We start from the raw sequence: 15485 nt of genomic DNA on the forward strand, positions 1-15485 counted from the left end.
GTTCATATTGTTGGTAAAAGCATAAAGCACTTATATGAATTATTCTGTACTGAAATGTTTGGGGTCATAAGATTTTTTGGTTACACTTTATTTTAAGGTGACATTGTTACAGTGTAATTATGCATTTAAGTACTGAGTAATATTAATTAACTACATGTACTTACTATAGGGTTAGGGTAGGATTAGGATTTGGTTTAGGGTTAGTTGCATGTAATTATGCATAATTTACTGTTATTACTATGGTAAGTACATGTAACATATGTAACAATTACACTGTAATAACAAGCACAACTTTTGATCAATTTAATGTGTCCTTGATGAATAAAAGTATTAATTATTTAAAAAAGAATCAAACTGACCCTATACTTTTGCATATTGATATATAACAGTGTATATACTGTATACATGCTATATACAGTGTTATTATATTATTTCTTGTATCGACATGGTACTGAAATGAGTTCAAATATTGGACCACAATGTTAAAAAATCATTTTTATCTCAATATTATTTCAAAACTGTGTGTATTATAACATTTATGTATAACATTTATTTACTTTCAATGTACGTGCGTTGTTCACAATGAGTAAACAGTAACGTTAAAAGAGTTTTTACAAACTGAATAATACAAATACAAACTGACAATTTAAAGTAATTTTCTAATTTAATCCACAGAGTTTAAATGGGTAGTTTACCCCAAAATGAAAGTTGCCAAAAAAATGTACCCTTGCTCACCCTCACGTCATGTCAAACCTTCATTCTTTTGTCTACACTAGAAGTCAAACAGGTTTGGAACAACATGAGGGCGAGTAGATGATGACAGAGTTTTCATTTTTAGGTAAACTATCCCTTTAACTTTTATGTAACCTAGAAAACTCATCTTCTCAGTTCCCACATGAATAATATCCAAAAATATACCACATCTATCCTTAGCCAGCATTTGCATTGGTGTTTCAGTATAGTGTGAATGAAGTCTTTGTGATGGCATGGAGCATGACTGATGGTGCTGTCACACATGTAAAGGAGCGAACAGCAGAAGTCACAGATGTCTTTGTTCTGCTAATGCTAATGCTAATGATCACTAATGCTGGGGAAAGATTCTCAGAACTCCAGAATTCCAGGGATTTAGTTCCACACAAATGAGCTTGTTACAGATCTGCAACCTCTAGAGAAGTGTGTCCCAAGAGTTAAAATGAAAGTATGACACTTGGGGGTTGGGGAGTATTGAAGCTGTCCACACATAAAATTCCAAACCCTTTTTTTTAATTTATTCTTTTTGCATTTGTTTTACACACTCTGTGACACTTAGGTCTGCTAAACCATACAACAATGATAAAAAATAAAAGCAAACTTGAAGTTAATAAATAGAACTCCTCTGTATAATGTATTCACACAACTGTACAGTCCCATGGGCCGTAGGACAATATGACCCTCAATGTCCCATAAATACAGAGATTCTGTCCCTTCTGTGCAATCTTTTCTTCCTCACACCCTGCTGTGACTGTATGCATTAGTCTACATGATTGTGCAACTCTTGGCTCTGTCCTCCCTGAGGGTCGGGGTGGGTTCAAGGGGTGTGTCTTGTGAGCTGACTGGCAGCAGAGGCTGATTAGATATGCGCTTGAGAGCGTGGCGCGAGGAGCTTCTCTTGAGGCTCGGGGCGGGTTCACGTCTGACGGACACGAGCGTGGTGATGTGAAAGACGTCTCGTACGCTGTTCACGCACATTCGGGATGAACATTCCACGTATGCAACTGCGCCCAGCTCGCGTGCTCGTAAACTCCCCTGATAGACAGACAGAAAGAAGTCAACATCATTGTACTGAGTCAGAACTATCCAGGAGCATTTACTTTCTCATTTCTCTATCAAAAAAACATCGCAATTTCCTTGTCACTCTTTTGCGCTCTTTAATGTAAACTTTTTTATGGTACTTTCCTCGAATAGGGTACAAAAATAATACCTGGAACTCCTCTAAAATGTCAGTGTTTTCTTTTCTTTTTTTACACAATAAAAGGTCAGTGAAAGTACATGAACGTATCTAATAGGCCTCACAGCAAAAACATGTAATTTTTGCCCATAATGCTTTAAAAATAAAAGTAGTGGGACACAGAGTTGTACCATTTTAATATAAAGTGCCATCTATTTCTCTCTTTACAGAGTAGAATTATAGCGAGAACTAGGTGTTTCATAATGAAACGTTGCTACAGCGAGTTGACCCGCTCAGAGCATTGACGTAATAGAGGGAACATTTTCTACTGCTCTCTCTGTTTTAATGTGTAATTATAGACCTTTCTTTTAGTGTCTGTGAGTGCTTCAATGGTTTCAATCACAAGATATGAGCGGTTGACATGACATTTCAAGCTGTGACATCACTGTACCGCAGTACATATACTTCGCATGCTATACTTCATCTAAAAATATTTAAAACATTTTTATATAGTCCTTAAGGAAGGTAAATATATTTGGCTTATAGAAAATAAATGTTTAATTAATTAATTAATCTTAATTCGTATTAATTTAGACACTATGAGCGATATTTGTGTTTTTTATGGTTAGCTTGCTAGCAAACTTCCGACTATGTGTCTTAGTTCTTGTGTTTGTGTAGCAGCAGTTGAGTAAACACTGATGTCCTAACACAATCTCGCTTTTTTTCCTTTGTGTTCTAGTCCCCTGAGTGTGTGAGAGTGTGTGTAAACTCACCTGTTCATGAGTGACAGGTATGAGTCTCTGTTTGGACAATTCTCGTAAGGTGCTGACATCTGTTCTCATATCCAACTTACAGCCAACCAACACCAACTTTGCATTAGGACAATACTCCTGAGCCTCCACCTGCCACTGAAAGAACGAAAGAAAGAATCTGTCACTTTAAATAAAAACATCTATCCACCTACTGACCTACTGATCTACACAACCATTCAAAAGTTTGGGGCATTTAAAAAGGAATTAATACTTTTATTCAGCAAGGATACACTAAATTGATAAAAACAAACAGTAAAGATTTTACATTGTTACAAATGATTTCTATCTATCTATCTATCTATCTATCTATCTATCTATCTATCTATCTATCTATCTATCTATCTATCTATCTATCTATCTATCTATCTATCTATCTATCTATCTATCTATCTATCTATCCTTCCTTATCCAGCTATTTGTACAGTTGTAATCTAAATGTCAATTTAGCAGTTGTCACTGCTAAATGAATAAATGTAAATGTAAATGTAGTGGTAATCAAAATTGTTCAACCCCCATTGCAAATCAGGTTTATTGGCAAAATTACAGACTTTCAGCTGTTTGCAACTTTTGTTTTGACTCCTGCAGTCTCAAAATTATTCCACCCCTTCATGGCAAGCATCTTTAGTACTTAGTAGAAAACTCTTTTGCTGTTCTGACCTGCTGCAAACGAGATGTATAACCAGACACCAGCTTCTGGTAGTGTTTCTGAGGAATCTTAGCCCATTCCTAATGAGCAATGGCCTCCAGTTCAGTAATATTCTTGGGTCTGCGTGTTGCAAACGCCGCCTTCAAATCCCACCAGAGATTTTCTATGGGGTTCAAGCCAGGTGACTGTGATGATGGCCACTGTAGAATCTTCCATGCCTTGGTGGAGTTTAAGGTATGCTTGGGATCATTGTCCTGTTGGAAGGTTCAATGACGCCCAAACTTCAGCTTCCTCACTGATGACATGTTTTCTCCTAGCATTTCCTGGTACTTCAATAAATCCATCTTGTCTTCCACACGCTGCAGGTTTCCAGTGCCAGAGGATGCAAAGCAGCCGCAGAGCATCACCGAGCACCACCATGCTTAACTGTAGACAGAGCGTTCTTTTCAGCATATGCTTCATTCTCCTTCCTCCAGACATACCTCTGAGACGTAGGGCCGAAAAGTTACAGTTTTTTTTTCATCGCTCCACAGAACAGAATCCCAAAACTTCTGTGGCTTATTTAAATGATTTTGAGCACTTTTCTCTGGCTTTTGGGTCAGTAGTGGTGTATGTTTTCGTCTTGGATTTCTGACGTGTTTAGTACGCACCTTACTGTGCAAGCTGAAAGGCCCAATCCCAATTCTATTTTATACCCCTTCGCCTACCCCTAACCCTTCGCCTACCCCTTACCCTTGCCCCTTGAAACAGAATGGCAAGGCGTTGGGGTGAAAATATTCCCCTAAGAAATGGGACACCACTACTACACCGTTACACGTCATTATACGTAGTTGCTAGCGCTTACGTCACAGGAGATGCGCCATTGTTTATCACAAACTTCCAAGATGCCGTCGTCAGCTGTAGTCATCTCAATTGCGTGAGTTACAGCTATTTTTTTGAATTTTTTTTCTGAAGTTCGCAGAAAACAACGGAGATGACGATATCTTCGACGCCTAAGTATTTTTGGACTTCAGGAAACGTTGCTCGTTGTCAGCGCGAAAACGAATGAGTCTCCGGGTGTTTTGGGATTGAGCCCAAGTCTTGCTGTGGGTCTTTTGCAGTCACTTGAGGGTTTTTCTGAACCTGTCTACTCAGAAATTTGGTTGCAGCCATTGATGGCTTCCTTTTTCAGCCTTTTTCTACCCTGTTCTTTGTTTGTTAAGGGGCGATGATATCTTCTCTTAACTTTTTGGACCATTCTTTTGACTTATCCATATTTCTAACATGCAGTCAAATGTGACACTCAACAAACCTAGCAAGTTCAGATATTTCATGTGTTCTAGCTCAAGCGGACCTGGTGCAACTAATGAAGCCCTTGATTAGTTGCATCAGGTGAGATTGAGACAACGCCTGTTTTGCAGATTTGTGCTGTTGTGACTCATGATTCTATTCAGGGGATTAAATAATTTTAAGACTGCAGAAGTCATGAGTTTGGGGGAAACCACTTGAAACATTTGTTGTGTTTAGCTATTTCAATGACTTTTGCTTGATTTGTTCATCGCAAACAACTCAAAGTCTGTAAATATTTCCAGTAAACCTGATTTGCAATGGGGGTTGAATCATTTTGATTACAACTGTAATGTATCGATTTCAGTATTTAAAGTTTGGGAATAATATTTAAATATTTTATTTAGTTTTCTAGCCAATACTTGTAATAGTTGTTTATGCTGTAACACAGTGAGCTTGTGGTTTTTCTCCCTTCCTGTCATTTATGTGTGCATAATGAATGAATAATGTAGTTGTGTGTGCATGAGAGAGAGAATTAGGGAAGCAATTTGACCAGCTATTGTCTGAATACTTACAAACACTCACACTAATGCACATTCAAATCAAATCAGACAATATTTACACCAGTTTTTCTCAATTAACTATACAGCAAAGTTAACAACAACAACAGCTTCAAATCTCCTTTTACACCAGTGTAGCTTGAAATGACACAGACCAGGCTGTTTTCAGGAACATTCCTGCTAATGCAGAACCATACAGAGCCAGTTATTCAGAGAGCTTCTGTGTGAGCATGCATGGTGCATGTGTGTTATTCACCAGCCCCTGCAAAGGTTCAGCAATCTCAGCTATGGCACCATTTCACAGGTTCTGAATGTGTTCAACCATCCATCAAACAGCACTGTGATCTTTAACCTTAAATGCCACCATTAACTGGCCAATCGGAGGTCGCCGCCTGCCTCTCAACATTCCACAACAGCCTTTAGCTCCGCCCCTGTGGCCTCAGAGGTGAGATGCTGAAATGTAACAGCATTCAGTGTGTCTGCTGGTGCAGGGTTAGCATTAGGACAGTTAGAGAATGAAAGGCATTTAGAGTAATTTTGGGATAATTACATCAGATTAAATCACTCCCTAATAATTAAAAAAAGAAACCCATATACACTACCCATCCAAAGGTTTGGGTTCTGTCTTTGAAATGAGTCTCTAAGGCTCACAAAGGCTACATTTATTTGATCAAAATACACTATAAACAGTAATATTGTGAAATATTATTACAATTAAAAAGAACTGTTCTCTATTTTAATATATTTTCAAATGTATTCCTGTGATGGCAAAGCTGAATTTTCAGCAGTCCTCGGTGTCACATGATGATGATGTTTTGCTGCTCAATAAACATTTCTTATTATTATCAATGTTACAAATATTTTTGTGGAAACCATAATTTTTGGGGGGAAATCGAAAAACAGCATTTATATGTAAAATGATAAATATCTTGATAACAGTCACTTTCAATCAATTGAATGTGTCCTTGCTGAATAAAAGTATTAATTTCTTACCATTCAAACTTTTGAATGGTACTTTTTACCGTTACATATATAAATATACGTGATATTTGTTCATACTGCCCACTCTTCTTCCTATATCATCCGAATATCTTTTTCTCACTAGACATATATAGACTTAAAACTGAAAAACACATTTAAACTTTTCAGCGCTAGGCTCACACCCTCATCACCACATAATTGCTGGCATCTGTGTTTTTAGGTAAAGCTTGTATTTTTGTGTAAATCCACAATGCCGTCATCCGCCAACTGCGAAACACCCACAAACAAAAACCTCTCTTAGTCAACAATTACATTGTGTTTTCACAGCGAGAGACTAACGCTGCAAGTATCCGAGTGTTTACAACTACAACTAATAATGGCCATTCCAAAATGCACTTTTACAAGTACATACGTTTTAAGGATGAGAGAAAAGAAGAAAGGAAAGGAAAGGAGATTCTGACCTTCTTAGGGATGCTGTCCAGCGTCTCGGGTCTGCTGATATCAAAACAGATGAGCACAGCATCACAGTCCGGATACGCAAGCGGTCGCACATTATCATAATACGAGGACCCTGCAGAACACAAGCACAGAGAGGGGTCAGGAGAAAAACCGCTTCATTATAAAATAAATAAAGCTGATGCTCAAATCAAAGAGCGAAACACTGCTAATGGTGTGCTAACTGCTGTGACACGTACAAATTATGTACAGTGGGTCATACAGCAGGGCAGATGATATAAAAGACTGATGTTTCTCCAGTGGTGAGTGCCTGAGCAGGAAGAGAGAGAGGTCAGTTTGATTCCAGCGCAGTCATTTCTTTCTTTTTGGCTATGTTCAGAATAACATTTTAACATTAGCGTCCATACTGCTCATAATGTGTGTTTATTGTGCACATTATGTAAATGTTTTTCAGCCTCCCCTTGTCAGAGGGTTCGGGGCAACATTCCTGGTTTACCCATTGTTTCCCACAATGAAATGTGGCTAACTTGACACCATTTCCAGTGTAATTGATTTGAATGAATTAAAAGTAATACAGCAAAGATTTTTTTATGTCTCTGTTTTTATGCATTAAAACATTTTACACGAAATACAAATGCTAAATAATTGGTTTTATTTCCAGTAAAATAACTGAGCACCACTAATGAAACGTAATTGAGGTCATTATCAGTGATATTTTAGTATTATTGAGATACTAGTTTTTATTTATTAAAACTAATATACTTTTTATTCATATTTTGAATTAGTTTTTATATTTTCCCAATTTATTTTAATTTTAGTTAAAGCTTTTTTGTGTATTTTTGACATTTTTAATATGTCTATATATTATTTTCTATTTCAGTTTTAGTTATTTTTAGTACATTAAGTTTTTATATTTTATTTATTTTATTTTATTCCAAGTAAAAAAAGGTTAATTATAATAACCCTTTTCCATAAACTCTCTTTCCATGGCTTTGTTCTCAATGGAAAACTGACATTGTGCAGTATATACTGCTTTCTATTTGCAACATTATTATTACAGTAGAATATTAGCACGGTATTATGCTGTTGTTGTCACCTGACCTCACTGCGTTGTGTGTTTAATTTAGTGGTGTCCAGTTATAATCACTGAAATAAAACGTTTTGTGTCATACTTGCTAATTTGTCAAGAAATAGATTAGAAATCACAGTTATATTGCTTCCAGATCATTTGTGATGTTGGAAATAGAAGATAAGCAAGTTTAGCTCATAGCATTGTGGTATACATATAGAAAATTTGCATAACGTGCACAGTATACATACTTACTGCCACTGTCTACAACTGCCATGCTCTCTTGTCTTTCCTGATCTCCTCTCTCTCACTCTCCTGTCCTTCCCTCGAGTGAGGACACAAATCCAGACATAGACAGTGAGAGATAGGGAGGGAAAGAGAGAGGACTGTGAGAGTGACAATGAGTGTTTGAAGCGCTGATCAAAGCTATCAGTTATTATGGGCCGGCCTCAGGAGTCACCCTATGAGCTACATGTCCCACAATCCTCTCTGGCAGATCTGTCAACCATAGCCAGTGTTGGTTGAATATAATTTCTTAGATGAGAATGGAAATAAGGATAAGAAGAAACTAATAAAATTTTACAAAGAAAGAGGCTGGAATGGAAAGAAAGGCTGATATTGTTGGTTTGTTGTTTGCTGCCATGTTGAGAGTGCTAATCCACAGGGACACTGTTCTCACTGCAACAGCTTCTAAAATACACTTGCTTACTTATCTGTTTAAATGAGGACACACTATAGACTTATGTCGTTTATTTATGTTAGTATTATTATTATTAATGATAATGATAATAATGTTACCTTTCATAAAAGGTAAGATGATTCATGTATTATTAGTTTTATTATTACTATTATAAATAATAAACAAATAATATATGTCATATATTATTCATTTCCCTTTTTGTAATCATCATAATAATACTGTACCCCTTCATAACAAGGTAAATGTTTCATACATTATTTATTATTATTAATAGAATAATAATAAAATGTATTTTAATCATTTTCCTTTCATTACGTATGGATGGAATGTCCCCTAAAAGAGACATTCTGTCAATTTCTTGGGACAGATTTGTACCCACAGTACGGCTCAGTAAAAACCCAATACACACACACACACACACACACGCGCGCGCACATACAGTTGCGCCGCATCGCAGCCTCTGCGTTTGTAAGTGTGTAAACACTTCTTAGCACTTCTGTTGTCTGTATCTGTTTAAAAATATGGTCACTCTTCTCTGCCGATGCTAAAACATTCACACCATGTTAAAAAATAATTCATTTCCTGTCTTGTTTGCAGTGGATGTTATAAATCACCACATAAATCTCTGCCAGTTGTTTCATTTTCTAGACATTATTACTGTGATTATGTCTGTAGTGCTAGACATAATTTGTATCTTGTCAAGAACAGTGTGTCCATATGAAACGCTGACCTGAATGTTTGCCAGTAAACATTCTCCTCTTCCAGTCCCTAGATTCACCTCTTGCCAGCTGTGCAGCTGTGTGTGTGTGTGTGTGTGTGTGTGTGTGTGTGTGTGTGTGTGTGTGTGTGTGTGTGTGTGTGTGTGTGTGTGTGTGTGTGTGTGTGTGTGTGTGTGTGTGTGTGTGTGTGTGAGAGTGAGTGTGACTGAAGCAGAACTCTATGGGATGTCATTACAGATTGTTGAAGATGTAGCCGTAAGCACAAGAGTGTCGGTTAGCTCAGGAGCACCACACATATGCTCACACATCCGCAGACACCTCATTAAGACCCATCAGAGACACAGCTTGATTACCTGTGTGAATCTGTGTTTATGTTCGCATTTTTGTAGATCTAAACAGGCCTAAAGGTACTGAGCAAACAGGCTAAGCAGAATTCAAATGCCCTCAATTCAAAACAGGATAAAGGGATAGTTCGCCCAAACATTTAAATTCAGTCATCATTTACTCACCTTCATGTCACTTGTATGACTTGTATATTTTGAAGAATGTTTCAACCTTTTTTGTCCATGTAATGAAAGTCTACGAGGTTCAAAACAACATTGAATTCCACAGAAGAAAAGTCATTTAGCTTAGGAATGACACAATAGTTTTCATTTTCCCTTTAAGCTCTATGAACAACATCTGGTCCATGCTGTTGATTACAACTGATTTCTCAGAACGTCACACAAAAATCGCATTGACAGATGTGTGATTAGAATGGAAGTCTTAGGTGTAAACGTCCCACTACAGCCCCATAGACTTCCTTATAAGTGGATTTCTGTCAACATGTTTTTTGGTTTTACCAACTGAGGGACGACTCGATATAACTGAAAACACAGAGGGAAATGCTTAAGAAAGCATACGCATTAACAAAACAAATCACACTTGGTGAAACAAAGGGAGCCTCTCATTACCATTCAGCGTTCTCATTACTCATTTCTCATTAGTCATCAAATTATCAGTTGCCCTAGTTCTCCAGATGGTCGGGCCAATACTCCCAACATCCAGTTCTAGATTTTACAACAGCAAATTCACTTTACACAATCATTCATTACAAATCAACACATTGTGACAAATTAAGATTTATTCATATGTTTACATAATTTTGTAGCACTTAAAGCTAATCCCTTTCATGGCAAAATACTTCCTATATCCCACACTCTCAGAAAAAATGGTACAAAAGGGTAGTTGCCTTTCAAAAGGTACGCATTTGTACTTTTTTAGTGCTAAAAAAATGCATATTACTTTAAAGGTATATATTGTTACCTAAAGCATACATATTAGTAACCTTTGAAAGGGTACTGCCCGAGTGACAGCTTTTGTTCCATTTTTTTTTGTCACGGGCTTGGTTGCATATCAAATATGACGAGGAAGATATGATTTATCCTAACAGTTTTTCATAAATCCACAAGCGAATCCAAAACCAATGATAAAGTTAGACAACCAACACATAGACATTAACAATACCCAACAACTGAAAGGAAAACAAGCATGAACTTAAATACTCTTTGAAACAACAAACACCTGAACTGGATGACAACATAATCTGTAACCATGACAACAACAAAGTCCAAATGGTATGTGTGTGACATTTTTTTCTTAAAGAGACACTTAAAGTTAAAAATAATAATAATAATGAAATTAATCATATATAATGTTTATTTATTTATTAAAGTGGTATTCTGTTAGATTTTTTTTTAAATAACATTTAGCTCACTTCTGGTGGCAGATTTGTTCATATGGTTACATAATTGTGTAGCCTAGTACTTAAAAAGCTACTTCTTTACATGTCAAAATACTTTATTTTATCCCAGCTTAATGCGTGGAGACAACTATGAGCAGTTGTTATCTTGGAAATAAAAATGTATATATATATATATGTATGTGTGTATTTTTATTTTTATTTTTTTTACACAACATTTGTCAAAAAAAAGAAGATTTTGTAGCTGATTCTACTTCTGGCTCATTCATCATGCTCGTGATGGAAGGTCAAGTCAAGTGCATTGTGGGATACAGTAGGCTATTTCATGCAGTTTGCTCTGTTGCATGCTACACGTTTTCCAAAATGTAAAAGGTCATTTTGGTATTCTATGCATACAAATAGAGTACAAGTAGTGTGCAAGTTGTGTGTAAGAATTAGAGTAGTATGTTTGTATGCATTTCCAAACATTGCTGTTGTTTTTGCGACACATTTGGTGGCGAAAGAGATGCAGAAAGCACCTTTAATGCATGTGGCCATACATAGGGAAATGCATTAGTTTAGCATTTACATACTTTTGTACTGTTTACAAGTTACACCAACTTGTGCATCATTTTAGGTTACTTGGTAAGACAGTATTGGCCAATAAAGTACATCTGATTATACATATACTTTACACACATAGCCGCTTGGTGCCTGGCTGTTGTCAAGAGGGCTTACTGACACCACTTTTAAACAGTGATAAAGTTCACAACCAGTTGAACTTCATTATCATGCTGAAACATGGACTGTTGTGTCCCAGACTGTGTATGAGAACGCTTACAGTAAAGAGAAGATTTACTCTCGACAGGGTTACAGTCTGACACCGGCACAACCCTACAGATCAACAACAACAGTGGGAGAGGAAAACATTCCCATAGGAACTTAAAAATGGAGATGACAAGAAAAGAAATTCCCATAAAGGACTTTTATAGCAGGGTGGGGAAACATGCAGAGGCCTAGAGCGGGGGATTTATGGGTCACGCTTGCTGAGAAACCCCTGAAGTGTGTGTCAGGACGAGTGTGTGTCAGCAGTAGTGTAGCTTAACACCAAGTGTGCTACAATCCACACAGACAGTATACTGTCCAAACACACACGCACAGCCCTGAACATATTACTTGAGTTCTGGCTAACTTGTTGGCTTTTTGTTTCAAAGAAGAGAAGCTAGAATCCACACAGAGCCATTTATATTACAGATCTCACCCAGAGATACAGTCCAGAACTCAAAAGCAGTATAACAGGATCATATCCTACTCTAAATTCATAAACTCTGTATTGTCTATTGTGTATTGTTAAATCAAAGCAGTGAGAGTTCTGCTACCCGACTCTTGTGAGTCACTCCAGCGAACCAAAGAGCCATTTTCAATTACTCTAATACAAAAACACAAGAGGTCGGCCAGGCCATGAGAGCGGTCAGCAGTCAGCAGGGACAGGAATGAACCGCGTCCATGCACAGACTAGACTGGCACCAGGATTTGTTACAGTAGAATGTTTGCTATTGCATCTATCTGTCTATCCATGAGGAGGTTTCAAAATGTACACTCCCAGACTGTCCTAATCAGTCTGACGCCACTAGAGAGCACAATGCATAAGTCACAGTAGATCACTGGCTATGTTTGGAGTGGAATACTAGTATACTACCTATTGCATACTGCCTAATATACTGTAATTTATAGAATATATTTATTATTATATATGTAATGAACGTAGGCCAGTGTGTGCCTGTATGTGTTATGTGAATGTGGAACGGTGTACGTGATCATTATAGCTGACTGTATTACAAGCATGTTTTTTTAAGCGAGTGGTGTGAAATTATCATGCACATTTCAAAAAAAGAGTCAAAAAATGATCAAATTGTTAAAAATCAGTGACATTACTTCTGCCAAAGCCGCTTTAAGGCAAGCCTACAAGGTTAGCAAAAAATAGCGTAACACTGTGGATGCAGGGATAGAGGCTGTTTAAAAAAAAAAGGATGTCAATGGAGGAGAGGCTACGCTGAATAAACCGCTTTTGTGAGGAAACAGCTTATCATTTAATGAATCGACAGCCTCTCGGCTAATCTTCAACATGTTTGCTCTTAAACTTTCGTTTTGAATTGATCTATTTTTAGACTTGACACAATGGTGTTTTATAAGAGAAGTCACGGACAATTGCACGACAGGTAGGATTTAGTTGACGGCACTTCTCATTCATTTCTATGGTATCCGCAAACAGTGACTGTCGCACAACTCTGAACGAAATTCAATGACGTCGAGGCTGTAATTTGATTGGTTATCAAGTCACACGTGATCTAAGTTCCAATGTTTTCCAAAGTTAGAGCCACGGACCATCGTATCTTCCAATAATAAGACCATCTCTGCTTCTGGTTCAGGTCAAGTGCAGTGCATTGTGGGATACCGTATTGTGAACCTGTTGTATACTGCAGTCTGGTAAATGTAGTAGGTCAGTCATGCGTTTTGATGATTTCTCAAAAATAAGTAAATACAATTTTGCATACTATGCACCTTATTTTTCACATGAGAGTCGGCACGGTCATTGTAATTTGAATGTGTCGAGACTTCCGGGCTTATCCACTGTTATTTTAGCTGTACAAAAACTGTCCATTATGATTTTGCAAATTGCTACTTGTTTTTGAATTCATTTAATATCGTAACCATCAACACACTGGTTTGTAGCGCATATTATTTGACCATTTGCAGCATTTTGTTATTCTTCTAGTTGTTTCCCTACAGCGGCAAATGAATTGGAAGTCTTGGCAAATTCACAGAAAATAGCTTACTTCCATGATAAAAAATATGGTGGATAAAAACGGCAGTATAGCGTTTTTCTATTCAGACAATGGTTTAATTTGATGCCATGCCAGATCTTACCTGATGTATCCCACATGTTCAGCTCGATGCGGTGCTTATCGATCTCGAAGCTCGCAGTGTAGTTCTCAAACACCGTGGGCACATAATTCTGCAATGAAAAATCATATTCCTGGTAAATCATTTTAGTGGACTATGACAGTACATCCACTATTTAAAGTCGGCATGAAACTGAAGTTGCGATAGTCTTTTCTTCCCTGTTGTGGTGTATATCTGAGTGAAACGGCTTCTCAAACTAGAAAAAATTTAGGGGCGGGAACTGATTTTGTCTATTGGGAATTGATTGGATGGTTGTGGTTTGCTATTGCTGTGATGTCATGTGAGTGACAGGTTGCCCCGCCCTCACATCATCAGAGAAGACATGTACCAGCAATTTTGATTTCATGGTGACTTTAAAATAGCTTACTTTTTGAACAAAGTTTTGTTTGATCTCCTTGCAATGTATGTATATAATAAAACAATAAATGATGACAGTCTTTATGTTTTATCCTATACGAATCCACCATCGCGCAGCCTTCGGTCAGTCATCTATTTATTTTTTTCTTATTACTTTTTTTAACTAAATAAGTTGCATAGATTGGTCTAATTTGAGAAGTAAAAGTAAAATTGAAAACATCGAGTTGGTCAGACTAGTTCTTAAGACATAATCGCTGTGTTTATGCAACTGGCCCTAACTTGCAATCTAACCTTTTAGTTATAGTGTTGTAGTGAAATGTTATTTAAAAAGAACATCACGAACAGTTTCACTTCAGCGTCTCGTTTCATGAACGCCTTTCCGTGGCAAGTTAAAAAACCCTTTATTCTATGCAGTTGCGCTCCAGTGCGACATGATGAACTCGGGACATCATGCAGTTTATTGAACTCATAACAATGTATGAACTTGAATCGCATAATTAAATCAACTTCAATGCAAGATGTTCATTGGTTTAAAACAGACATAATATTAGGCTACTCCGACTGTTGTCATCAGTCCACTCGTCTAATTTAGCAACTTATTTTCTGTTTTTATAGTAATATGACATTAATGATAAATAATGGGTTCACCTCTGGGTAGCTGTCCTTGGCGAACACATGCAGCAGCGCAGTCTTTCCACACTGAGTGTCACCGACCACCACGATCTTACAGCGACTGCACTGTCCTTCCATCATCATCATCACTATCAGCACTGTCCTAGCGCTTAACCAACACCATCCGCTGCCTGATGACGGAGCTTTATAACGCAGAATGAATGATTCAGAGTGAGTCTGTCTGAGCGGACGGGTATGTGCCAGGGAGAGAGTCCACTCACACTGGCGTGGCGCGCGCCCCTCCCCGCCCGTCCTCCTGTCAGTCTCCTGGTTCCCACGGTGACACCACGCGCAGCAGAGTCTCGCGCGTCACGCGCCTCGTGCAGTCTGTCTGTCTGTCTGTCTCTCTGTCTCTCTCTCTCTCTCTCGACTCAGCTCTCAGACCCTTGATTTCTAATGAAATGTTGCCGTTGCCGATCTAGCCTTCCTACTGACTGAGGTTTGGGCATGGGCTAAATTAAACGACCCCTCTTGGCTCGTGTATGGAAATCGTTAACGATGTGATTTAAGTTAACGCATCACTGAAACCACCCAAGGTCATGAAAAATATTATGAAAATATCGTAAAAATTCCAAATATTATGCACTCGGAACATTAGTGAAACTTAAAAAAAAAAAAAGTCAGAAAGTGTTGTGT

At 37.6% G+C, this 15485-nt stretch overlaps 1 protein-coding gene across 1 annotated transcript; it reads right to left on the reverse strand.

The window, feature by feature from the left end:
* Positions 1 to 1248: 1248 nt before the first annotated feature.
* On the reverse strand, positions 1249 to 15281 carry rnd2 (Rho family GTPase 2). Its single transcript, XM_084435337.1, has 5 exons — positions 14826 to 15281; positions 13785 to 13872; positions 6654 to 6763; positions 2701 to 2835; positions 1249 to 1785 (listed from the first exon to the last, which is right to left on the reverse strand). The coding sequence occupies exons 1-5, from the start codon at positions 14934 to 14936 to the stop codon at positions 1516 to 1518; spliced, it is 714 nt and encodes a 237-aa protein (XP_084291463.1). The 5' UTR covers positions 14937 to 15281; the 3' UTR covers positions 1249 to 1515.
* Positions 15282 to 15485: the final 204 nt, after the last annotated feature.

The sequence above is a fragment of the Rutilus rutilus genome (genome assembly GCF_951802725.1).
Source record: "Rutilus rutilus genome assembly, chromosome: 1".
Lineage (NCBI taxonomy): Eukaryota > Metazoa > Chordata > Actinopteri > Cypriniformes > Leuciscidae > Rutilus > Rutilus rutilus.